The sequence below is a fragment of the Pongo pygmaeus genome, chromosome 20 (assembly GCF_028885625.2).
Source record: "Pongo pygmaeus isolate AG05252 chromosome 20, NHGRI_mPonPyg2-v2.0_pri, whole genome shotgun sequence".
In the NCBI taxonomy this organism is placed as follows: domain Eukaryota; kingdom Metazoa; phylum Chordata; class Mammalia; order Primates; family Hominidae; genus Pongo; species Pongo pygmaeus.
Window position 1 is genome coordinate 43055613 of NC_072393.2, and position 26471 is coordinate 43082083.

The 26471-nt window shown below is 39.1% G+C and overlaps 2 protein-coding genes across 7 annotated transcripts in view; one reads left to right on the forward strand and one right to left on the reverse strand.

Annotated features, from left to right (window-relative positions):
* ZNF571 (zinc finger protein 571) overlaps positions 1–7314 on the reverse strand; it is a 29218-nt gene extending 21904 nt beyond the window's left edge. The window contains exons 1-3 of one of the 6 annotated variants that reach the window (XM_054462475.2): positions 6640–7195; positions 4933–5014; positions 3895–3937 (exon numbers count right to left, since the gene is read on the reverse strand). The gene's annotated coding sequence lies outside the window, so the exon portion shown is untranslated. Of the gene's footprint in view, positions 1–3894; positions 4008–4932 lie in introns of those variants that run through there. The other 5 variants (XM_063657629.1, XM_063657631.1, XM_054462476.2 and 2 more) reach the window with 5 other exon arrangements.
* ZNF540 (zinc finger protein 540) lies at positions 7273–26471 on the forward strand. Its single transcript, XM_054462502.2, has 5 exons — positions 7273–7547; positions 10826–10906; positions 12071–12197; positions 13447–13542; positions 23895–26471. Exons 2-5 carry the CDS (start codon positions 10898–10900, stop codon positions 25643–25645), a joined length of 1983 nt encoding a protein of 660 aa, XP_054318477.2. The 5' UTR covers positions 7273–7547; positions 10826–10897; the 3' UTR covers positions 25646–26471.

Here is a 26471-nt window from a genome sequence, read left to right on the forward strand (position 1 = left end):
GGTAGCATTGATCTTGCATACATGTATAATCCATGAACTTAACATCAATGTTGCTTGTGTGATACCAAGAAAACCCAGTAAGAGAGCAGGTAAATAATTTAAATAAGATTTTGTTGGGTATAGTTGAGCTCTGAAGTACCACAAGCCATTGTACTAAGATTTTGTCCTCCCCGCTAACCAATTTTCACCTCCTTTGAGGCAATATCATCTTCATTAAGAATACATGGGTTGGCTGCACGCAGTGGCTCACACCTGTAATCCCAGGGAGGCCGAGGCAGGCAGATCACTTGAGGTCAGGAGTTCAAGACCAGCCTGGCCAACATGGTTACTAAAAATACAAAAATTAGCCAGGCATGGTGGCGCATGCCTGTAGTCCCAGCTACTCGGGAGGCTAAGGCAGGAGAATCACTTGTACGCGGGAGGTGGAGGTTGCAGTGAGCCAAGATCGCGCCACTGCACTCCAGCCTGGGTGGCAGAGCGAGACTCCATCTCAAAAAAAAAAAAAGATCCCATGGCTTTATAATATAAATTATATATTATATATATAATATAATGTAAATATAGATATAATATAAATATAATTTAATATATATTATAAATTTATAATATATATAAAATTATATAAAGATGTTAATCTCTGCAAGTTAATAGGATATTTGACATATGATATACAAATTAAATATGACCCCAATAAAAGTACAAGTATGAAAGCAGATACATTCAATTTAAATTCAACAAGCAAGAAAATTAAAAAGCAAGAATTGGAAAAAAATGCCTGATAATAAAGAGAGCAGAGATTTCAAAATACCACTCCTATCATTAAAATGTTGGATACTGTAAAAAGGAACAAAATCATATCCTCTGAAGCAACACAGATGTGGCTAGAGGCCATTATCCTAAGTGAATTAACACAGAAACAAAACCAAATACCACATGTTGTCCTTTATAACTGGAAGCTAAGCACTGGGTACACATGAACATAAAGATGAGAACATGGACACTGGCAACTACTAGAGCAGGGAGAGAAGGAGGAGGGCAAAGGAGGAAACCTACCTACCTATCAGGTATCCTGCTCACTACCTGGGTGACTGGATCATACCCCAAACCTCGGCATCACACAATACACCATGTAACAAACCTGCACATGTACCCCCTGAATCTAAAATAAAAGTTGAAATTTTATTTTTAAAAAGTTGGATACTGCATATGAATAGAAAGAAAAGATTAATGTAACTGAATAGAATCTCTGATCTCTGGGGAAAGGTGGATTATTCAGTAAATGTTATTGGAGAAAGGTAACATTGGAACCCCATTTTATAACACATACCAAAATTAACTCCAAATATATAAGATATCTAAATATTAAAAAATGAAATTGGCAGGGAGTGGTGGCTCATGCCTGTAATCCCAGCACTTTGGGAGGCTGAGGCAGGTGGATCACCTGAGGTCAGCAGTTCGCGGTCAGCCTGGCCAATATGGTAAAACCCCATCTCTACTAAAAATACAAAAATTAGCTGGGTGTGGTGGCGGGTGCTTGTGGTCCCAGCTACCTGGGAGGCTAAGGCAGGAGAATCGTTTGAACCCAGTAGGCGGAGGTTGCAGTGAGCCGAGATCATGCCACTGCACTTCAGCCTGGGCGACAAGAGCAAAACTCCATCTCAAAAAAAAAAAAAAAAATCATAAAAATGCTAGAAGGTAAAACAGACTGTGTCCTTCTTAACTTCAGAGGGGAAAATTCTGTATCTCACAATCATATGAATAAATGTTCCTACATTTAAAAATTGCCTAAAAGAATACAAACACAGACAAATGACAAAATGGGAGAAAATATGCACAACTTATATAAAAAAGAGAGTCCTAAAATCCAAAGAGCTGTATTTTAAAAATCGAGAGAAAACAATCAAAAGACAAAAAAATCATTATTTTAAATGGACAACAGACAATTCATAAAAAAGAAAAGTCAATGGCCGTTCAACATTTAAAATATGTTCATCCTCATTTAAATGAGAAATTCAAATTGAAACTAAATTGAGAAGATTTCTGAATCCAATATCATTAAGATCCTATTGGACTAAGTTCCTTGAAGATACACCTATCAGATCTGGACATAATACAAAAAGCAACTAACTGAAGGTGCTGGCCAATGAACTGAAGCAGTATTCCTGCAAAAAAACGCAAAAATTAGCCAGGCGTGGTGGCGGGCACCTGTAATCCCAGCTACTTGGGAGGCTGAGGCAAAGAATTGCTTGAACCCAGGAGTCAGTGAGCCAAGATCGCGCCACTGCACTCCAGCCTGGGCAACAGAGCAAGACTCCATCTCGAAAAAAAAAAAAAAAAAAAAAAAAAAAAAAAAAGCACATTTGAATTGAATCATGAGGAAACATCAAACACAATCTACAAAATAACTGGCCTGTAGTTTCCAAAAAAGTCAGGATCACAAAGGATCAAAGAAAAGTCCACGAATTGTTTTCGATTAAAAGAGACTAAAGAGATGTTTTAATTAAATGAAATGTTTGATCCTAGCTATGATTTTGGATTGGACGCCAGATAAGGGGCAAAAAAGACTATAAAGAGCTGGGTGCGGTGGCTCATGCCTGTAATCCCAGCACTTTGGGAGGCCAAGGCGGGCGGATCACGAGGTCAGGAAATCAAGACCATCCTGGCTAACACAGTGAAACACTGTCTCTACTAAAAAAAAAAAAAAAAAAAAAATACAAAACATTAGCTGGGCGTGGTGGTGGGCACCTGTAGTCCCAGCTACTTGAGAGGCTGAGGCAGGAGAATGGCATGAACCCAGGAGGCGGAGCTTGCAGTGAGCCAAGATCTCGCCACCGAACTCCAGCCTGGGGGACAGAGTGAGACTCCGTTTCAAAAAAAAGAAGAAAAAAAAAAAAGCTATAAGGACAAAATTGTAACAATTGGTGAAATTTTTCTATGAACTCTGGATTAGACAATTATTACATCTCTGCTACATTTCTTCATTTTAATAAATGAACTATAGTTATAGTCCCCTGTGCTCAGAAAATACACTAATTATAGATAAAGGAAAATGATGTCTGAAAATTACTATCAAGTAGTTCAGAACTATATATATAGAGAGAATTAGCAAACAAAAAAGCAAAATGTTAAAAACTGGTAAATATGTAAGGGCATAGGAGAGTTTTTTCTATTATTTTTGCAACTTCTCTGTAAGTGTAATATTATATCAAAATAAAAATTTTAAAAAACCAATGCTATGTGAGTACTGATTTTTAATTAAGAGACTAAAGAGGCATAACCAAATGTAATCCATGAACCTTAAATATAGCAAAACATAAAAACCAAAAGAAATCTAAAATGCATTCTCTATCTTAACAGTAGTGACAGTTACTGTTGTTTTCAATTATATTTTAGAATAAAGAACATAAATTATATTAATGTTCTAGCAACCAAGATTGTTAGCATAAAACAGAGATACAAATATAAAATCAAACAAGAAAATACTCTGTAATTTGTCTGAACTATTATTATAAATTCATGATTCATGATTTATACTTTAAAAACAAGTTATTAGCTTTGTTCCCTGAAATGGCCTAGAATAAATGACAGCCTTATGACAATGAGAAACTCTAATGCCCAGACAGTGGTCACTGTACACTATATACCACAAGAGGAATCAGAACTCCTTAGAGAAATGGCTCATTTCAGGCCTGGCACAGGAAATGTAGACGTTGATCTTGGGATCATTTGTTCTGCCAGAAAGCAAATAAGCTATCAACTCTACTAGAATCATGACAGAAAGGCACAGAACTGCCTGGAAAGGACTACCACTGGCTTAAAAAAGAGCAGTTTGATATAAAAAAGAATAATGATCACAATAGTTTGAAACATATGGTATTCAAAACAAACACTCACTTTTGGGACTCCTTAGAAGGTTGTAGGGCACCAACTCATTTCTCTGAAAATATATAAAGGGAAAGAATCAAATCAATTATTCTGCCTTTCCATATGAACTGTATTTATTTATTTATCTTGAGATTGAGTTTCACTCTTGTTGCCCAGGCTGGAGTGCAATGGCGCGATCTCGGCTCACCACAACCTCTGCCTCCCGGGTACAAATGATTCTCCTGCCTCAGCCTCCCGAGTAGCTGGGATTACAGGCATGTGCCACCATGCCCGGCTAATTCTGTATTTTTAGTAGAGACGGGGTTTCTCCATGTTGGTCAGGCTGGCCTCGAACTCCCGACCTCAGGTGATTCGCCTGCCTTGGCCTCCCAAAGTGTTCGGATTACAGGCGTGAGCCACCGCGTGCGGCCATGAGCTGTATTTTAAGATAACCAAATACTTGATGAAGAAAAGTTCTTATATATAGAAGAACTATAACTAATGAATACAGAAGAAATTGAGAGAATTTTTTTAAAATCACCATATATAACCGTTAATGAAATAATGGGCCGGGCGCGGTGCCTCACACCTGTAATCCCAGAACTTTGGGAAGCTGAGGTGGGTGGATTACTTGAGGTCAGGAGTTGCAGACCAGCCTGGGCAACATGGTGAAACCCTGTCTCTACTAAAAATACAAAAATTAGCCAGGTGTGGTGGCACATGCCTCTAATCCCAGCTACTCGGGAGGTTGAGGCAGAAGAACCTTTTGAACCCGGGAGGTGGACGCTGCAGTGAGCCGAGATCGCACCACTGCACTCCAGCCTGGGCGACAGAGTGAGGAAAAAAAAAAAAAAGAATGGATCTTGGTATCAATCGTAAGTGGACGTTATAACCTTTAGGTCAGTGCTTCTTAACCCTTCTAAAATTTTTCCTGGTCATATCCCTAGGAATCTTTTTAGATCCTTTTCTCTAATAGCCACCACTCTCATAAAATTTTATTACCATAGATATGCTGTATATATGTTTATGTACTGTGGTCCTTTGGAGGACCACAGATCATTGTAATACCTATGAGTTTTTGTCCTCTTCCTTCTCAAAAACCAAGTTTCACCCACTTGGAAGGTGATATCCTCCACCCTGAGAATGCATGCTTTAGGTGAAAAAAAGGAAAGGATTAAATGGACAGCATTTAAACACATCAATATGACATCACTGAAAGTGGGACACCAGACCGTAAGGGGCTCATGATGTGATGTAATAGGAAGTACACAGCACCAACTATGAACTAAAGGTGATTTAGGGAAAATCTGATCCAAATTCCATCAAGCCTCTAGATCTAACTGCCTGTTTACAGAAATATGAAGGAACGGAAAACAAATTATAAATTATAAGACAGTACAAAGAAGCAATTAGCTAAAAGCAGTATACAGAATATTCTACGGGACAGACGATCTAGTTTTTCTACAAATCAACAGCACCAATTAAAACAAACCAAAACAAAACGCAGGAGGGAAACTGTCATGTATTAAGTAAGTTTAACAGGTCTGGCCACCAAATGCAATTTGTGGACTCTATCTGGATCCAGATGTGAACACACCTATTGTAAAAATATGTCTTTGAAAGAACTGGGAAAATTTGAATATGGGGTTATACAAGATTATGAAATAACCACTACACTGTTACACCAATATAAGAAACAAATTTATTGTTTTAAACTTATTTTTTTTATGTTGGTATAACAGCATCGTGGTTATTTTAAAATATAATGTCCTTTTTGGTAATATATGCGTATAGGAGGATAAAATACAATTTTGAAATACTATAGGAAAAAAGGGGGAAGGACTGATACAAAGGTATTTACAAATGTTTTTAATTACAGCTAGGTGTTGAACATGTTGGGGTTCGTATTATTCTTTATCCTGCTTGAAAACATCCACAATAAAGTTAAAATTTTAAAAGTCTTCAAATTTCCCTCCAGAAAGTACAGTTATTTTTCATCAAAACCTTAGACCTGGCCAGGCACGGTGGCTCACGCCTGTAATCCCAGCACTTTGGGAGGCGGGTGGATCACGGGGTCAGGAGATCGAGACCATCCTGGCTAATGCGGTGAAACCTCGTCTCTACTAAAAACACAAACAATTAGCCGGGCGTGGTGGCGGGCGCCTGTAGTCCCAGCTACTCGGGAGGCTGAGGCAGGAGAATGGCGTGAACCCGGGAGGCGGAGCTTGCAGTGAGCTGAGACCGCACCACTGCACTCCAGCCAGGGCGACACAACGAGACTCCGTCTCAAAAAACAAACAAACAAACAAAAAAACCTTAGACCAGAAAGGACTGTTGTATCATTGGGTGGAAAGGAGAGGTGTAGTGTGGCTGGGGAGTAGAGCTAAACTGATGATCCCATCCCCGCAGCATCATTTATGGGGTGCCTAAGGACCAGTCACTAACATGGGTGGTTCTTCCTTAGGAAGATGTTGCTGGAGGTAGAAAACGTTTCGGAAAGGAAGAAATTTGAGGTTAGAAAGAAAATAGGAACATCACACAACACTTTCAGAAGTGCGATATTCTTTTCCTCTGGGTGCCTCTCTTGGAAAACGCAGAACCGAGAAAAGAAATAAGCATCATAGAACATCAGAGCTCTCGGAGCAGACGAAACAATTTAGGATCACACCAACCTCTAGAAAGGGATTAGTCTTCCCCACAGGGTTCTCAAGCTAGAATGGGACATCTTTTAACAGTGGTCTTCTTCCTAAGACACTTCCAGGGGTAAAGCCTTACCATCAGGGAAACTTCAAAAAGAGCCTCTTACTCTGCAAAGAAACTGCAGCAGCTGTAACCGCACGATTCTCAGCTGGCGTAATGCTGTCAGTGTCACACGAGGGGTACTGCGGCACGGGAGGGGCCAAGGGCTAGGAGCATTACCAGGCGGCAGGTGAGCCCACCCCGCGGCCGCACAAGCGCACACGCACACGTCCAGGGCGGAGGAACACTACTAGTAACACCCGCCTCTTTCTAGCCTCCCTATCCCAAAGTGATGGTGCCGATTTTATCCGCGGACAGGGGCTCCAGGGGCACACTCATAAATTCGGTGCGGAGAAAGACAACTAGCAGCACCACGCCCCCGCCGCTCCCAGAACCAAAGTGACGGTGTCGACACCCCTCCGCACCCGCAAGGGCGACTTCCATAAGTAATTAGCCTAGAGCACCGTCCCTTTCCTGTCAGCACCGAGCCCCAGCCAGGACACCGGTATTCCCAGCACCATACAAGAGCTTCTTTTTCGATGCGGCAACCCACAAGCTGCGAGCGATTCCCGGTGAGGCCGCCCACTCACCTGGCCGGCGCAGACAAGCTCCGTGCGTCAGACATAACAGCGTAAGTGTGCGACGTGGCGCAGCGACGCGGAGGCCTTCGGGAAATGTAGTCTACAACTGGAAACCGGCCGGATCGTGTCTGCGCAGGCCCAGCAGCTAAGATCGAGTCTGGCGCTCCAGAACAGAGCGATCCCTGAGGCTCCCTTGCTCGAACTGTGGGACTTACCCTACTATGGTCCGAGCCTACCCTGTTTCATTGTACTCAAGTAACGCCCCAGAAATTCCAGAGAATCTCACACAAAGAGGTTGAGTCTTGCCGTGGTGCCTTCAGGGGAGTGTCATCCCGCGCTAGAAGAGCTGCAAAAGGCTGCCAGGTAAGGTCTGGATTTCTCTCTGACAGCTCTGGCCGTGGCCAAATACCGGGTTGCTGCTCAACGGGGTTCGGAAGTGTGACGCATTCTTTGCGGCCGTGTGTGTGTGTGTGTGTGTGTGTGTGCGCCTGCCTGTGCGCGCGCGTGTCCGAGTGTCCTCTGTGGGTGCAGAGTGGGTAGTGGCCATGCCTGTGTGATGTGCGTCAGATTATGCTTGAGGCTGTTAGTGGCGCATTTAGTATTGTGTGCGGAAGGGTCTTGGCAATGGTTTGATTATAGCTTTGAGGGTGACTGATGTCTGTTTAATCAGATTCAGCCTGCGACTAAGTATCTTATAACCTCTAAGAAATTGATTTTTCTTTGCATGGTCATGAATTTAAAATAAGATTCCCATGAAATTATATAAAGGTAGTGAATGATTCATTGAGAGTTCACCTGTGGCAGTGAATGTAGGGAAAGAAGTGTGTGAGCATAACATGGTGAGAATGAGCACGATTGTGTGCAGCGCTGTATTATAGTCATATCTCCTGGCTTCAGTTTTCTCACCTGTAAAGCGAGGGTGTCAGTCGTGTAACGCTTTGGAACAATGCTTTTTAATAGGAATGTCTGCAAAACTGAGTTCCATTTTTTATATCTGTGCTCTCCAATACAGTAGCCACTAGCTACATATGGCTATTGAGAAATTGCAATGTGGCTGGTTTGACTGAGGAACGAATTTTTTAAATTGTGTTCAATTTTAATAAATCTAAATGTAAACAGCTATATATGGCTAATAGTCTTCCTATTGAACAGTACAACCTGGAGCATTAATTTGCTTTCAAGATCTGAAGGGGGTAAAAACTTAATTCATCTAGCAAATATTTGAAAATGAAATTCTTAAAATTTCTTTAAATTATGTTTTAAAATTTGAGATGATTGTAGATTCATATGAGGTTGTAAGAAATAATATAGACATTGTGTGTTATCTTCAACTTAGTCTTCTCCAATGATAACATCTTGCAGGACTGTAGTATAATATGACAGCCAGGATGTTGACATTGATAGTCAAGATAGATTATTTCCATCACCACGAGCATCTGTTGTGTTGCCCTTTTATAGACAAATGCACTTTCTTCCCTCTTGTTTGAAGATATTTGTGTCAACATTAATGATAATGTAGGCATACTTCATTTTATTGTGCGTCATTTTATTGCACTTTGCAGATACTGTATGTGTTTGTTTTAAAGAGACAGGCTCTCACTGTCTCACTCAGGCTGGAGTGCAGTGGAGCAGTGATAGCTCACTGCAGTCTCGAACTCCTGAGTTCAAGGGATCCTCCAGCTGGCCCACAAAGCCTGAAATATTTATTATGTGGTTCTTTGCAGGAAAAGTTTGCAGACTCCCAATCTATATTATTTCTGATGGCTACTTTATTTTCTATTATATGGAAACACTAGAATTTATTTAACCTGTTCTTTATTGAAGTCTAATTTATGTTTGTATCTAGCTTTTTCCATTTTAAAATTAGTCTATCTGCACCTGTCTGCATATATCCTAGTGAACATATATAATTATTTTCCTTAGACAGGTTCGTAGGAGTGGGATTACTGAAACATCTGGCTCACATTATTAAATTCTGCTAATATAAATTTCTAATCTACCCTCTTTAAGGTGGCACCAGTGTATAACATGGTGTGAGGGCATCTATTTTACTCCAGTTTAACATGTTATTATCAGTCTATTCAATGTTCCCGTGTTGTAAATATAAAATGCTATTTGCCACTTTAACGTATATTATCTTAATAAGTAGCAACATTTAATAGCTTTTAGTCATTAAACCCAAGTCATTATTCACGCTCGGGTTTTATTAGGCCTAATAAGAAATTCTGGGTATCAGTGACAAGAGCACAGTTGAAAAAGAACTGGCTTTGTAGTTGGAGAATTGTGAATTCAGAACTCATATGTTTTGTTTATTAACAGTGGATTTAGGTTTCTGTTTTTCTGATGTTGAAGTGGAGATAATAATGACATTGTAGAGCTGTTCTAAGGATTAAATATCTATATATAAGGTATGCATCACATAAAAGTTGATTTTTTTTTATTGCTTCCAGGGCCATAAATTTACTTCTCCCTCTAGTTTGGGTACTGAGGGAGAAGGGAGGGTGAATGATGTCCTGCAGAGACCCTGGGGACTCTTCTGATTGAGGGAAATGGGGAGTGGTGAGCCCTGAGGATTGTGGGAGTTCTAGTTCAGGCTAGGAAAAGGGATCCCAGTGCGCAAGTATAATTTTGCAATGATAAAGGCCATCATGGATTGTCTATGCCAGGGATCAGCAACTGTTTTTTTGTGTTTTTGTTTGTTTGTTTGTTTTTGAGACAGAGTTTCACTCTTGTTACGCAAGCTGGAGTGTAATGGGGCTATCTCAGCTCACCGCAGCCTCCGCCTCCCAGATTCGAGCGATTTTCCTGTCTCAGCCTCCTGAGTAGCTGGGATTATAGGCACGCGCCACCACACCCAGCTAATTTTGTATTTTTAGTAGAGACGGGGTTTCTCCATGTTGGTCAGGCTGGTCTTGAACTCCCGACCTCAGGTGATCCGCCCGCCTTGGCCTCCCAAAGTGCTGGGATTATAGGCGTGAGCCACCGCGCCCGGCCAGCAAATTTTTTTTATAGAGGGCCAAATAGGAAGTATTTTAGGCTGTGTGGCCCAGTCTCCATTGCAACTACTCAACTTGGCTATGGTAGCTTTCTGAAAGTAGCCATAGTTAGAAGTAAACAAATGAGCATAGCTGTGTTCCATTCCAGCTTTATTTACAAAAACATATGGGCGGGCCAGATTTGGTCCATGGGCCATAGGTTGCAAACTCCTAGTCTGTTCTATCTTTTATTTTTAAGTCTAGGGAGGCCAGGAAGCTCCTAAGGCCCTGAAGGCAGTCTGCTTTGGATAATGTGGTCTGTCCCCTTTGGATGGTGAGAATCGAGGGAAGAGAATCTACTCTGGGCAATTCTGAACATCCCAGCCTTGGGCCTAGATCAGTATCCTCATAGTGGGTATTGGCCCAGAACTCTCCTGTTGAAATATTGGTCATGTGTTCTAATGCAGGATAACCTCTGCACTGTGTCCATCCTCGTACAGCCAGGTTCCCTTGGTGTGGTGAGAGTGTGTTGGAGGGAGGTGAGAGAAGTGTAGGGGAGGTATTTGCAAGCAACAATGGAAAATAAAAGATTATTAATTCATATGATGTTGTTACCTCTGAGGCACACCTAGTCTCATTGACTCATTATTTTCTCCTCTAACTCAGGCTTCTCAGAACTTTGCTTCTCCAGCAGAATAATCCTGCGGAAGACTGAGCAGTTCTTGTGAGTCTAAAACCATGGCCCATGTAAGTTACGGTTTCTCTTTCCTTCTTTAGATTATTTTGTTTTTAAAGATCATGTGAACATTTTCACTCTTTATGCTGACACTTCCTAACAGAATTTTTTCTTAATCCCCACATTCCCAAGCTCCTCCCGTGTGCCCCCTCTCTTTTCTACCCAGTATCCACATGCACGTTGACCAAATCATTCAGGGCACTCAGTCTCTGTCTAGAGCAGAGATGGAACAGACATAAGTTCCTAGAGGGAGGTACTTTACCATCCTTTGTCAGATCTGAGGTGTAATGAAACCAAGAATGGACTCATTTGACTACACATAGGAAAGCACTGCAGTTTTCCACAGATCCTGTGTCTGTAGATAAAATGCAGTTTAATACTGATTGGCCTCAGTTTCAGTATGTGGTTGGGGCCTGCTTATAGAGAGGCCAGGGGATCTTTCCTGAGAATCTCTGAGGTGAAAACCCATAATAAGACTCATTTTGTGGTTAAACGGAATGTGCTAGTCTTGACATCAGTATGATTCTGGTTCATTACATCAGTATTCTTCATCTCAAGAAAAAAGAAGGTGTGTAGTACTTACAAGAAAATCATCCAGATACATAAATATTAGTTAATTGTATTCTCCCAGATTTGCAGTGAGGTACTATGGCCTTGAACTTCTGAGTTCACCACCGTACTCCAGCATGGGCAACAGAGTGAGATCTCCGTCTCGATTGATCAATCGATTGATTGATAGATAGATAGATAAAGAAAAAAGAGGATATAGGATTCTTTTTTCTTTAAGTTATTTATTAAGTGGTTTTTCTTAAAGTATTTATTATTAAGTAATAATTTATTGAGAATTTTTGAGGTAGAAATATAGTTTATTTGCTTGTATCCACTGTTTAACTGAATTGGGAAACATTTATTTGTTCTCAGAAATGTTTTGAGTAGTTAAAGAACCCCATAATATACAGGAAATTTTGCATACAGTGGCTGGATTCTTCAAGAAAGTGAGGTGACTCTGCTTTGAATACCTGGTTCCTTTCTTCTATCCTTATCATAAGCTTTCAGCCCCAGCCTAGAGTTTAGTATAGTACCCCTTGCTGCAATGAAATCTTTTATCTCCTTTTCTTCTTTTTAAAATACTTGTTCTGTAATTTCACCAGTAATATGTTGGTTTATGGTTTCAGGCATTGGTGACGTTCAGGGATGTGACTATAGACTTCTCTCAGAAGGAATGGGAGTGCCTGGACACTACTCAGAGGAAATTGTACAGAGATGTGATGTTGGAGAATTATAATAACTTGGTCTCACTGGGTAAGGTCACCTATGTCAAATAATGTAGACTCTGTTATCTGAAATAGCAGCTTTCTCTTCCACAAATTTAGGAGTAATTATTAAGAAACTAGCTGAATTTCTTCTCTCTTCCTCAAGAAATGGACTGAACCTTGATGGTTTGTGAATGGCACTTCCACTAAATGCTTTCATTTTCACCATACCTCACTGAGCCTCATGAAATGTTCCTTAATCCATTCCTGTAGTTCCTTCTTCCTTAATAGTTAAGAGACTGGATTTGAATTTTGGGGCATTTACTCCAAAGCCAATGTCAATGAAATCAGGTTTCACATTGCATTTGAGCTCAGAATTGCTATGGATGCTTTGTTATTTGGTAACATGCCTGTGAGGATAACAGCCCCACCCAGGGTCTACAATTTACATGTCATGGTTCAGACCAATAACATTGATTTAAAATTAAAGTGAATGCATTCTACTTCCTAAAACAAACATTTTCTCTTACTGATTTGTGATTGAAAGTTTTACCTATTGGACATTATGCTCAGTACCTGGGTGGTGGGATCAAACGTACCTCAAACCTCAGCATCACACAATATCTCCAGGTAACAAACCTGCACATATGGCCCTCTATCTAAAATAAAAGTTGAAATTAGTTAAAGTAAAATAAAATTTATTAACTTAGCATCTAACTTTAAATGAGTATCTTAGCAAGAACCTAGAAATATCTTAGGAAGCTTCTTGTTTTGCTCTAAGTAAATTAACAACAACAAAAATAATAATAGCTAATAGAGTGCTTACTATATACCAGGCATCATTCTAAGTACTAGCTGTGAGATACAAAAGAAAAAAAGAAAAGGTACTACTTTTATTTTCATTTTACAGATGGAAAAACTGAGGCCCAAATAATTTAACCAGTTTGTTTACAATCATTAGTCAATAGGTAGCAGAGTAGAATTTGGACCCACGTAGTCTGGCTTCAGAGTCTATGCCCTCAATAACTACTGCCTCTCAATAGAGCCAGTCTGTATGAGTTTTAATTCCAAAATTAAAATTCTCCTAGATGAATTTTAATTCCCCTGCCCATCAAGTTTCTTTATTCTCTGGGATCCTGAGGTTACACTAAGTTGAGTATTCTTTAATCCTGTCAGTTTTTTTCCGAAGTCTTTATCGAAATCATGTTGATCCATATAAATTTAACCAAGTCTCAAAATGTTTCTGAATGTGCAATGTTTTACTTCTATATATTCTTATATTTCTTTCTTGTAAGCAGGATATTCTGGCTCAAAGCCAGATGTGATTACCTTACTGGAGCAAGGGAAAGAGCCCTGCGTGGCGGCGAGGGATGTGACAGGAAGACAGTACCCAGGTGAGTTGAGAGTTCATCAGGCAGATGGAAGCCCTCATTGCCAGTCATGGTCAGCTGGTGAGGGAGCATACGTAGGCTCTGCATGCTGTTTAGGGAGTTCCTCTCAGAGGCCTCAGGCCTTTGGAGTAAAGGTTAAGACAGGGAAGAAAACATCATCTTAGCATGAACTATCAAAAGAACCTCATCTTGGCTCCTGCTTACCACCTGTCTTTGTTTTTGTTTCCCCTCGTATTACTCTCCATTTCCGTAAAGAGAATGGCTCTTTCCTAGTGCAATCAATTGCTTCCTATCTTTTCTCCATTGACATGTGTGCTTGTTTCTAATGCCTAAAAGTTCAGTCTTTCACATATTCAGCATATATTTACCGAGTGCTCACTCTGTGCCAAGTCTTATCAGTGCCTTGGTGAATAAGGCCAAAACCTCCCTACACTAATGGAATCAACATTGTAGTAGCGGTGATACATAGTAAACAAATGAATATATAATATTAAATAATGATGCTATGAAAGAAACCTATGAAGGGTAAGGAGATAGAGTTTGGGCAGGTTTAATTGAGGTGGGTTGCCCAGGGAAGGCTCTTCGAGGAGAGAATATATGTGCAGAGATGTGCAGTATAGGCTTAGGCCATGTGAATATCTGGAAGAAAATAATTCCAAGCACAGCAGAGAAGTGAGCTTTGTGTGTTTGAAGCACTGGAAGAAGCTCAGAGCAGATTCAGAGTGGGAAAGAGTAACTAAATATGAATTTAGAGCTGAGCAGGGGCCAGGTCTTGTATGGTTCTGTTTATCATAGTAAGAAATTTGGATTTTTCTTTTCCAAGAGTGATTGAAAGCCATAATCAAAAATATGTTTTTAAATGATCACTGTAGATGCTCTGTGAAGAATATACTAAACAGGGGCAAGATTGGAAGTAGAAAGATCAGTTATCAGGCTATTTCAGAAGTCTAGATTAGCAGTGAAAGTAGCTTGGATTGGGATGGTAGTGGTGAGGGGTGGTAAGAAGATGCTGTATTCATCTTATGATTTGAAAGTAGAGCTAACAGACATGCCATGGGGTATGAATGAACAAGAAATCATAGGTGAACAAGCAGCTAAGTATATATAATTTGCTGAGATGGACATATGGGAAAGATAGTTTGGAAGATGGAAATAGAGTCCTGATTTAAGTATATATATTTAAAATGCCTATTTGTCATCCAGATCGAGATGTTGAACAGAGAGATGGTAGGATGAGTTATATTAACTTGGGTGTCCAGCCAATCAACTGACTGGATGAGATCACTTAGGGCTGATCTGACCTACTACCTGTTTTTGTAAATAAAGTTTTATTGAAACGTAGCCACACTTAATTATTTATGTGTTGTCTATGGCAGAGTTGAGTAGTTGAGACAGAAGTCATATGGCTCGCAATGCATAAGATATCCACTGTCTGGTCCTTTACAGAAAGTTTGCTGATTCCCTACCTTTAGCGAATGAGTTTCATAGAATGAAGGGAGCCAGATGAGAAAAAGACTGAGGCCCGGGGCACTCTATTTAGAGAAGGAAGAGGAGGCAGCAAGTAGATTGAGAACAAGTAGGCCTGGAGAGTGGTACCAAAAAAGTCAAATGAAGAAAATGTTTCAAGTGGAAGGGAGTAGTCATCTGTGAGGTCAACTGAACTGTAAACTGCCTATAGGATATGGCAGGAAAGAAGCTGGTGGTGACCTTGTGTTAAGAGGACAAGGTTTCAGTGGAGTCGGACGTGAAAAAATCCTGCTAGATGTGGCTGAAATAAAATGGGAGGTGAGGCAGTGATGACAGTGAGATAGAAAACGTTTCTAATGGGAAATCTGCTAGGAGGGAACTAGATAAGAGGTTAGTAGCTAGAAGAGGATACGGGATGTAAGAAGTCTATTTTTTTTTGTTTTTGAGACGGAGTTTTGCTCTTGTTACCCAGGCTGCAGTGCAATGGCATGATCTCAGCTCACTGCAACCTCCACCTCCCGGTTCAAGCAGTTCTCCTGCCTCAGCCTCCTGAGTAGCTGGTATTACAGGCACCTGCCACCACACTTGGCTAATTTTTGTATTTTAGTAGAAACGGTGTCTCACCATGTTGGCCATGCGCCACCGTGCCTGGCCAGGAGTCTATTTCAAGATGTGAGATTTTAAGATGAAAATGATTCTATAGAAAGGGGAAAAATTGTAGTAAAGGGAAGGATAATTATGGAAATTGGAGGACAAGCAGGTAGGATCCAGTGCACAAGAAAAATTTAGAGAACTATAGATACGACAATGGATATAGGTGGGTTGATTGATGTGGTATTATGTATTTCTTTTCAATGCTTCATTTTTATTAGAGGAATAAGGGAGATCATCCACTAAGAATTGGCAGGAGGGAAAGGAGAGTTATGTTTGAAGTGAAAGATGTAAATATATTTTGAATACTGGTGTTCAGTTTACTTGCATCTCAATAGCTCGTTCACTTTTTATTTTCTGTTAATCAGGAGTTAATAATAGTAACAGTTAACATTTATTGATTATTTACTGTATACCAGATTTAGTCATTTCACAATGTATATATTCTTCAAAATATGTTGTACAGAGTAAATACATACAATTTTATCTGTCAATGTAAAAAATAATGTATTTTTAAAACTATGAAGAAAAGGCTGTTAAGTTCTATGTAGTATGTTGATTCCTCTATATCAAGCCAAATTCTGACTTGTATTTTATTTGCAGATTTTTTTAGTTGAAATTCTTGGGTTGTATATAATCAGATCATCTGCAAATCATGATAATTTTTCATTCTTTCTTTAAAATGTTTGCTTCTAAAGTTCTTAATTCTGCTTAGTTGTTTTGCTTATCATAATTTTATAAAAAGGATAACATAACTTTTCTTTTTGCTCTTTTCTCGAGTAGCTAAACTAACTAAAATTATCTGTTCTTTAAAACTTTGATAGACATCTATGAAATTGTTTGCAAGGATAGGTGTTTCACAATGGAATTTCATTTGCTTAGGCTTTTTATTTCTTCTGTGGTCAATACAGGAAATTAATAGTTTCCTTAAAATTTTTTATTCTGGAATATACAGGATTATTTTGTTTAGAGCATAACATAGAGCTTTGGAAAGTAGCCTTACTGTTTTTTTTTTTTTTTTTTTTTTTTTGAGATGGAGTCTTGCTCTGTCGCCCAGGCTGGAGTGCAGTGGCGCGATCTCAGCTCACTACAAGCTCCGCCTCCTGGGTTCATGCCATTCTCCTGCCTCAGCCTCCGGAGTAGCTGGGACTACAGGTGCCCACCACCATGCCTGGCTAATTTTTTGTATTTTTAGTAGAGATGGGGTTTCACCGTGTTAGCCAGGATGGTCTCGATCTCCTGACCTCGTGATCCGCCCGCCTCTGCTTCCCAAAGTGCTGGGATTACAGGCATGAGCCACCACGCCCGGCCAGCCTTACTATTTTTTTTCAAATCAGCTTTATTGAGATATGATTTATATACAATAAAATTCATTAATTGTATCTGTTTAATTATTTTGGACAAACACGTGAGTCTTGTAATCATCACCACTTCAGTCAAGATGTAGAACATGTCTATCATGTCAACACTTTCCATTATGTTTCTTTACAGTCAGTACCCTTCCCCGACTTTCAGCCCAGCCAGTGACAGGCAACGAAGTTGCCTTCTTTCCCTAATTTTGTCTTTTCTACAATTTCATATCAAATAAATCAGAATATGCAGTATTTTGTGTCATACTACTTCTACTTCTGATATTTATGAGATTCATCCAAGTAGAAGTCTCAGTAGTTAATTCCTTTTTCTTGCTGAATAGTATTTCATATCTGCTTATTAGTTAACAGTTTATGAACATCTCAGTTGTTTCTAGTCTTTCACAGGCATGAATAAAGCTATTATGAGTGCTTGTTTACAAGTCTTTGTTTGAATGTATGCTTTGTTACCTCGGGTTAAACACCTGAGGGTGGGATTCATGGATTATATAAGTATATATAAGAAACTGGGCTGGGCGTAGTCGTTCATGCTTGTAATCCCGGCACTTTGGGAGGCTAAGGCAGGCGGATCGCTTGAGCCCAGGAGTTCAAGACCAACCTGGGCAACATGGCAAACCCTGTCTCTACTAAAAATACAAAAATAAGCTAGGCATGGTGGTACACACCTGTAAAAACTTTATTTAAAAAAAAAGAAACTGGGCTGGGTGCGGTGGCTCACACCTGTAATCCCAGCACTTTGGGAGGCCGAGGCAGGTGGATCACGAGGTCAGGAGTTCAAGACCAGCCTGACCAACATGGTGAAACCCCGTCTCTACTAAAAATACAAAAATTAGCTGGTGTGGTGGCATGTGCCTGTAATCCCAGCTACCCGGGAAGCTGAGGCAGGAGAATGGCTTGAAACTGGAAGGCGGAGGTTGCAGTGAGCCAAGATCATGCCACTGCAATCCAGCCTGGGCAACAAGAGTGAAACTCTGTCCCAAAAAAAAGAAAGAAACTGTCCAAAGTGGCTATATTGTTTGGCATTCCCACTAGATGTCCAATAGCTCCACATTCTTGCTAACCTATGGTATTGTCAGTCATTTTAATCTTAGTCATTTTAGTAGATGTGTAGGTGTATCTCATTGTGATTTTAATTTGCATTTAACTAATGACTAGTGTTGAGCATAGTTTCATTTATTTGTCATTCCTTTTTCTCCTTTGGTAAAAAGTGTCTGTTCAGAAATTTTATCCATCAAATTTTTTAGCAATTTTATTGAGGTATAATTTACATAACATAAAATTTACTCACTGTGAGTGCACACTTGGTGACTTTTAGTCAATTTGTAGTTAGGCAGCCATCATGACAATCCAGTTTTAGAATATTTCCATCACCCCCAAAAGTTCCCTTGTGCCCCTTTGCAGTTAATTCCTTCTTCGATCTACAGCTTTAGGCATCTACTGACCTACCTTCCATTTTTGTCGATTTTCCTTTTCTGAACATTTCATATAATGGGATCATGCAATGTACAGTCTTTTGACTCTGGCTTCTTTAACTTAGCATAATGTTCTGGAGGTCCATTTATGAAGCAGCATGTATTAGTGATATATTCTCTTTTATTGCCGAATATATTCTGTTGTAGGGATATACCTTATTTTACTTATCTGTTTACCAGTGATGGACATTTGGATTGTCTACAGTTTGGGACTGTTATCAATAATGCTACTATAAACATGAGTATACATATCATTGTGTGGACATATGTCTTAATTCATCTTAGTTGGATTCATAGGCATGGAACTGCTGGGTTATATGACAAATATAACTTTCACTTTATAAGAAACTGCCAAAATGTATTCCAAACTACCTATATCGGTGTACCTTCCCAGTAACAATGCATGAGGGTTTCTGTTTCTGTGTCTTCTCTCCAACACATGCTATTACCTGTCTTTTTGAGAACAGCCATTCCAGTGTGTGTGTAGCGGTATCTAATTGTGGTTGACGTTGAGCAATTGCTTATTAGCTATTGGTATATCTTCTTTGGTGGAAAGGCTGTTCAGTGTTTTGCCCATTCTTAAAATTAGGTTGGTTGTGTTATTATTGAGTTGCAAGAGTTTTAAAAATATATTCTGAATATAAGCGTTTTATTTACATATATGATCTGCAAATATTTTCTCCCAGATTGCGGTGCATGGCATGTCTTTTCATTTTCTTAATCTTATCTTTTGCAGTACAAATATTTTTCATTTTGATGAAGCCAAATGTATCTTTTTTTTCTTTTATGAATTGTGCTTTTGTATTGAAGAACTCTTTTTCTCATACAAGGACACAAAAATTCCCATTGATATTATCCATTTTGTTTATCTTCTTGATTTGTAAGAGTTCTTTATATATCTTATAATCAACTTCTTTATCAGATATATATTTTGCAATATTTTATTAGTTTAGATACTAGATATATATTTTGCAATATTTTACTAGTTTCTGGTGTAACTTTCTATTAATTAATAAACTTTATTTTTAAAATCAGTTTTAGGTTTACAGGAAAATTTAGCAGAAACTACAGGGTTCCTATATACTCTCTGTCCCCAAACATACACACCCTCCCCAACTACCAACAATCCACATTACAGTGGTACATTTGTTACAGTTGATAAACCTACATTGACACATCATTATCACCCAAAGTCCGCAGTCTGCATTAAGGTTCACTCTTGGTGTTGTAAGTTCTATTAACTTTGAAAAATATATAATGACATGTATCCACAACTGTAGTATCATACAGAGTAGTTTCGCTGCTCTAAAATGTCTCTGTGTTTGGCCTAGTCATCCCTCTCTCCACCCTAACCTTTAGAAACCACTGAGCATTTTACTGTCTCCATAGTTTTGCCTTTTTCAGACTATCATGTAGTTGGAATCATATAGTATGTAGCCTTCTCAGATTGGTCTCTTTCACTTAGTAATATGCATTTAAGTTTCCTCAACATCTTTTTGTGATGGCTTATTCTTGTAGCACTGAATAATAGTCCATTCTCTGGATGTACCACAGCTTAATCATTCACCTACTAAAAGACATCTTGTTTGTTTTTTAAGTATTGGAAGTTTTGAATAAAGCTGCTATATGCATTTGTGTGCAGGTTTTTGTATGAACATAAGCTTTCATTTTATTTGGGTAAACACTAAAGAATATGATTGCTGAGTAGTATGATAAGAATATGTTTAGTTTTGTAGGAAACTGACAAAATGTTCTCCAAAGTGGCTATAATATTTTTGCATTCCCCCAGCAATGAATGAGAGTTCCTGTTGCTCTCCACATCCTTGTCAGCCTTTGGTGTTGCCAGTGTTTTCGAGTTTGGCCATTCTAACAGGTGTGAAGTGGTATCTCATTGTTTTCAATTTGCAGTTCTCTGACATTCCTGATCTCTGGTTTGGTGTCTGACATTAATTTGGAGAAATTCTCATTCATTGTTGCTTCATGTGTTGCTTCTTTTCCTTTCTCTCTTTTTCCTCCTTCTGGTATTTTCATCATGGGTATTTACACCTTTTATACTTACCCCAGAGTTCCTGGATATCTGTTCTGTTTCCTTCAGTACTTTTTCTCTTTCTTTTCAGTGTTGGAAGTTTCTCTTGTCACATCCTCAAATGCAGAGACTCCTCAGCTGTGTCCAGTTTACTAATAAGCACATCAAAGGCATTCTTTATTTCTATTACAGTGTTTTTGATCTTTAACATTTCTTTTTGATTCTTTCTTAGAATATTCATCTCTCTGTTTTCATTATCCCTCTGGATGTTGTCTATTTTTTCTATTAAAGCCCTTAACACATTTCTTACCGTCTTTTAAAATTCCTGGTCTGATAATTCCAACATTCCTGCCATATCTGACTCTAATTCTGATGCTTGTTTAGTCTCATCAAAGTGTTTCTTGCCTTTTAGTTTTCCTTCTAATTTTTTGTTGGAAGGTAAACATGATGTACTGGGTAATGGGAAACATAGTAAATAGGCCTTTAGGAATGCAGTGATAAGGTGTAAGGGGAGAGGAGTGTTCCGTAGTCCCAGAATTAGGTCTCAGTCTTTTGGTGCACCTGTGCCACCTGATGGACCTTAACCAGTGCTTCCAGTTCTTTCCCCATCGCTAGGTGTGACAGGGTAGCTTAGAGGGCTGAGTTGGGTATTTTCTTTCCTCTATGTCATTAGGCTCTAATAAAACCCCAGCAGGTTATGATCTATCTACTTGAGGAGAAAATACTCCTAACCTCAGGTGATCCACCCACCTTGGCCTCCCAAAATGCTGGGATTACAAGCATGAGCCACTGCGCCCGGCCAGTATTTAGATTTTTTAGGCTCTTGTCTTATTTAGATTGCCACCCTCCAGCTTTCATTTAACTTATCTGTGTTAATAAGATTCCTTGACACTTCTAGTCTCCCAGCCATCTCCTCATACTATTCAGTTACTCTGTTCTCCCTAAAATTGTTGAGTTTCTTTGTTCATTTTTTCCAGAAACCATTCAACATGGCACATACCTGTTACAATATCTAAACAAATAATTTAAATACTTCTCTATCAAGTATAGGAATGGCTGGTTTTAGATGTAAGGGAACAGAAGAGATATCATCTGAGAAAGCTTATAAAGAAAGTACAGTGGGCTGGGCATGGTGGCTAACGCCTGTAATCCCAGCACTTTGGGAGGCCGAGGTGGGCGGATCACAAGTCAGGAGTTTGAGACCAGCCTGGCCAATATAGTGAAACCCCGTCTCTACTAAAAATACCAAAAAATTAGTCAGGCGTGGTGGTGGGTGCCTGTAATCCCAGCTACTTGGGAGACTGAGGCAAGGAGAATCACTTGAACCTGGGAGGCGGAGGTTGCAGTGAGCCAAGATGGTGCCACTGCACTCCAGCCTGGGCGACAGTGCAAGACTCTGTCTTGGGGAAAAAAAAAAGTAGAGTGGCCAGGCGCGGTGGCTCATGCCTGGAATCCCAGCTCTTTGGGAGGCCGAGGCAGGTGGATCACCTGAGGTCAGGAGTTCGAGACCAGCCTGGCCAACATAGTGAAACCCTGTCTCTACTAAAAATACAAAAATTAGCTGGGTTTGGTGGCATGCACCTGTAATCCCAGTTACTCAGGAGGCTGAGGCAGGAGAATCGCTTGAACCTGGGAGGCAGAGGTTGCAGTGAGCCGAGATTGTCCCACTGCACTCCATCCTGGGTGATAGAGTGAGACTCCATCTCAAAAAATAAAGAAAGAAAGAAAAAAAAAAAAAGAAAAAAACAGTAGAGTGAGCATCCAGTAGGTAGCTGAATAATAGTAAAACTCAGCTGTGTAAACATACATTTCTTTGCACAGGAGGCAGTGAACAACAGGATTGGAAACATCTCTGTTTAATTGGATAGCCATTTAAAGGATGAGTAGGCAAAACAAGGGCTGTTTCATTTTATACATTTGGTTGAACTACCTTGGATTTACTTTTGTTCTGATCTGTAAAGGAAGTAAGGTAGGAAAGAGTGCATTTAATCACTGTAATAAGGTGAGAGAGATTAGAGCTCGTTTGTAATTGTTACAAAAATATAAAAATTAAGTGATTGTCCTGATATTCAGCTGTCCTATACATGACTTATCTGTCATTCATCATCATAATTTCCTTTAAGACAATGATTAATTTATTGTACAGTCAATTGTTTAATGCCTGCTATATGCTAGTGGGTAGTTATTCACTGTTGAATGAAATAAGGATTACATCTTCCTTTGGGAAGGTTTAGGGATCAGAAAATTAACAAAAGAGCAAAAAGAAAAATCAGTGGATATGCATTTGAAAATTGTGAAATGAAGAAATGAAACATGATGCTGGAATTGAGAATAAAGGACATAGACTGCCTTACAGTCGGTAGGGCAAGCCTTTCTGTGTAAGAGATATTTAACCAACCATTAAGAATGAGAAGGAGTTGGCCTTTCACAGAGCCCTGGACAGATTATTTTTAGGAGATGAAAAATCCCGTAGAAAACTATATGAAATGGGAAATGCTATGACACAATCAAGGAGCTGAATAGAAGCAAATGTCATAATAAGAGGGAGTAAGGAGGACCATGTGCTTGAAAGAGGTCTTTAGGTAACCAAAGACCATATTATATTATATGGTAACATGTTTGGATTTTATTCTAAGAGTAAAGAAAAACTGTTAAAATTGTTAAGTGGAGATTCTCAAACTTTGATCTATATCAGAATCATCTAGTGGAGTTATTAAAAATTCAGATACCAAATTACTCCTGTGGATTTGATTCACTTGACTTGTGTGTAACTAAATAGCAGTATTTGTGATAAGTTCCCCAGATGATTCTCATCCACAATAAAATTTTAGAACCACTGATGTAAATAAACTATTTGCCATATCACCACAATCTTATATAATCTTTTTTTTTTTTTTGAGACAGAGTTTAGCTCTTGTAGCCCAGGCTGGAGTGCAATGGCACGATCTCAGCTCACTGCAACCTCCGCCTCCCAGGTTCAAGTGATTCTCCTGCCTCAGATTCCTGAGTAGCTAGGATTACAGGCGCCTACCATGATGCTCGGCTAATTTTGTATATTTTTTTAGGAGAGATGGGGTTTCACTGTGTTGGTCAGGCTGGTCTTGAATTCCTGACCTCAGATGATCCACCTGCCTCGGCCTTCCAAAGCGCTGGGATTACAGGCATGAGCCACCGCGCCCGGCTATAATCTCTCATTTTCTAAGCTCATGTTGCCTAATTTCAAATTATATAACTTTATTGAAATATTCTTTAGGCCACTGACTTCTAGTGAGAACCGTTTTCACTTTGTTTCCTGTTTTGAAAATGTAAACTTTATGTTATGCTGGCTACAGGAAAATAATTTTTGTTTGCTTTTATGTTTTCTTTCAGGTTTGTTATCCAGGCATAAGACCAAGAAATTATCTTCAGAAAAGGACATTCATGATATCAGTTTATCCAAAGGGAGTAAAATAGAAAAAAGTAAAACTCTTCATCTGAAAGGATCCATTTTTAGAAATGAGTGGCAGAGCAAAAGTGAGTTTGAGGGTCAACAGGGACTTAAAGAAAGATCTATCAGTCAAAAGAAAATCATCTTTAAAAAAATGTCAACTGATAGAAAACATCCCTCTTTTACTCTGAATCAGAGAATTCATAATAGTGAGAAAAGTTGTGACTCAAACTTGGTTCAACATGGGAAAATAGATTCTGATGTGAAACATGATTGTAAAGAATGTGGGAGTACTTTTAATAATGTCTATCAGCTTACTCTCCATCAGAAAATTCATACTGGTGAAAAATCCTGTAAATGTGAGAAATGTGGGAAAGTTTTTAGTCATAGCTATCAACTTACTCTGCATCAGAGATTTCATACTGGTGAGAAACCCTATGAATGTCAAGAATGTGGGAAGACCTTTATTCTTTACCCACAACTTAATCGACATCAGAAAATTCACACTGGTAAAAAACCCTATATGTGTAAGAAATGTGATAAGAGTTTTTTTAGTAGATTAGAACTTACTCAACATAAAAGAATTCATACTGGTAAGAAATCTTATGAATGTAAAGAATGTGGAAAAGTTTTTCAACTTGTTTTCTACTTTAAAGAACATGAGAGAATTCATACAGGTAAGAAACCCTATGAATGTAAGGAGTGTGGGAAAGCTTTTAGTGTATGTGGACAACTTACCCGTCATCAGAAAATTCATACTGGTGTAAAACCCTACGAATGTAAGGAATGTGGAAAGACCTTTAGACTTAGTTTTTACCTTACTGAACACAGAAGAACTCATGCAGGTAAGAAACCTTATGAATGTAAGGAGTGTGGGAAATCATTTAATGTGCGTGGACAGCTTAATCGGCATAAAGCAATCCATACTGGTATAAAACCTTTTGCATGTAAGGTGTGTGAGAAGGCTTTTAGTTATAGCGGTGACCTCAGAGTACATTCTAGAATTCATACTGGAGAGAAACCGTATGAATGTAAGGAATGTGGGAAAGCTTTTATGCTTCGTTCAGTCCTTACTGAACATCAGAGACTTCATACTGGTGTGAAGCCCTACGAATGTAAGGAATGTGGGAAGACCTTTCGAGTGCGCTCTCAAATTAGTCTACATAAGAAAATTCATACTGATGTGAAGCCCTACAAATGTGTACGATGTGGGAAGACCTTTAGATTTGGTTTCTACCTTACTGAACACCAGAGAATTCACACTGGTGAAAAGCCCTATAAATGTAAAGAATGTGGAAAGGCCTTTATTCGTAGAGGGAATCTTAAAGAACATCTGAAAATTCATTCTGGTTTAAAACCCTATGACTGTAAAGAATGTGGGAAGTCCTTTAGTCGGCGTGGGCAGTTCACTGAACATCAGAAAATTCATACGGGTGTAAAACCATACAAATGTAAAGAATGTGGGAAGGCCTTTAGTCGTAGTGTAGACCTTAGAATACATCAAAGAATTCATACTGGTGAGAAACCCTATGAGTGTAAACAATGTGGGAAGGCCTTTAGACTTAATTCACACCTTACTGAACATCAGAGAATTCACACTGGTGAGAAACCCTATGAGTGTAAGGTATGTAGAAAGGCCTTTAGACAATATTCACATCTTTATCAACATCAGAAAACTCATAATGTAATTTAATATAAGAAAAGGTTTCCATGTCATGCTCTATTTATAGAATATCAAAATATTTATGGCCAGAAGTTCTGTCAATGTGATCGTTTTTTAGACATATTAACTTAATAAATGTATGAGTCTTAAATACCTCTTAGTTCTCATTAAATTTAGGAAAATTCACACTAGAAAATAAAGCTGTTAATGTAACAATTGTGGAAAAATGTTCTAGCAACAGCATACACTTATCATCATTGCCTTTCCACTACTCTACTATCTATGTGATATTAGACAAAATATTTGCTTCTTGGTACCTCAGCTGTAAAATGAAACACACCTAAAAGTGTGGTTGTTTCCAACATGTATAATACAGCAACAACTATCTGGCTCAAACTGCTTTGGATTAATATTGGATATTACTGTTTTTATTATCATCAACATTATTATTAGTCGATTTCTTAATAGGAAGACGCAATGGAGATGACAAATCTGGAAAAGCCACTCATCACTTATATTTCATGAAGTACTTCTTTGATAAAATCTGTTATGGGCTGAATGTTTGTGTTCCCGTAACAATTCCTATGTTGAAACACGAATCCCAAGGTGATGGTATTTGAAGGTAGGGCCTTTAGGAGGAAATTAGGTCATGAGGGCGGAGCCTTCATGAGTGGAATTACTGCCTTTATAAGAAGAAGCCAAAGAGCCAGCTAGCTCTTTCAGCCACATGAGGATACAGCAAGAAGTCAGCAGTCTACAGTGCAAAAGAGGGCCTTCCCCAGGACCCAAGCATGCTGGCACCCTGAGCTTGGACTTTCAGCCTCCAAAACTGTGAGAAATAAATTTCAGTTGTTTA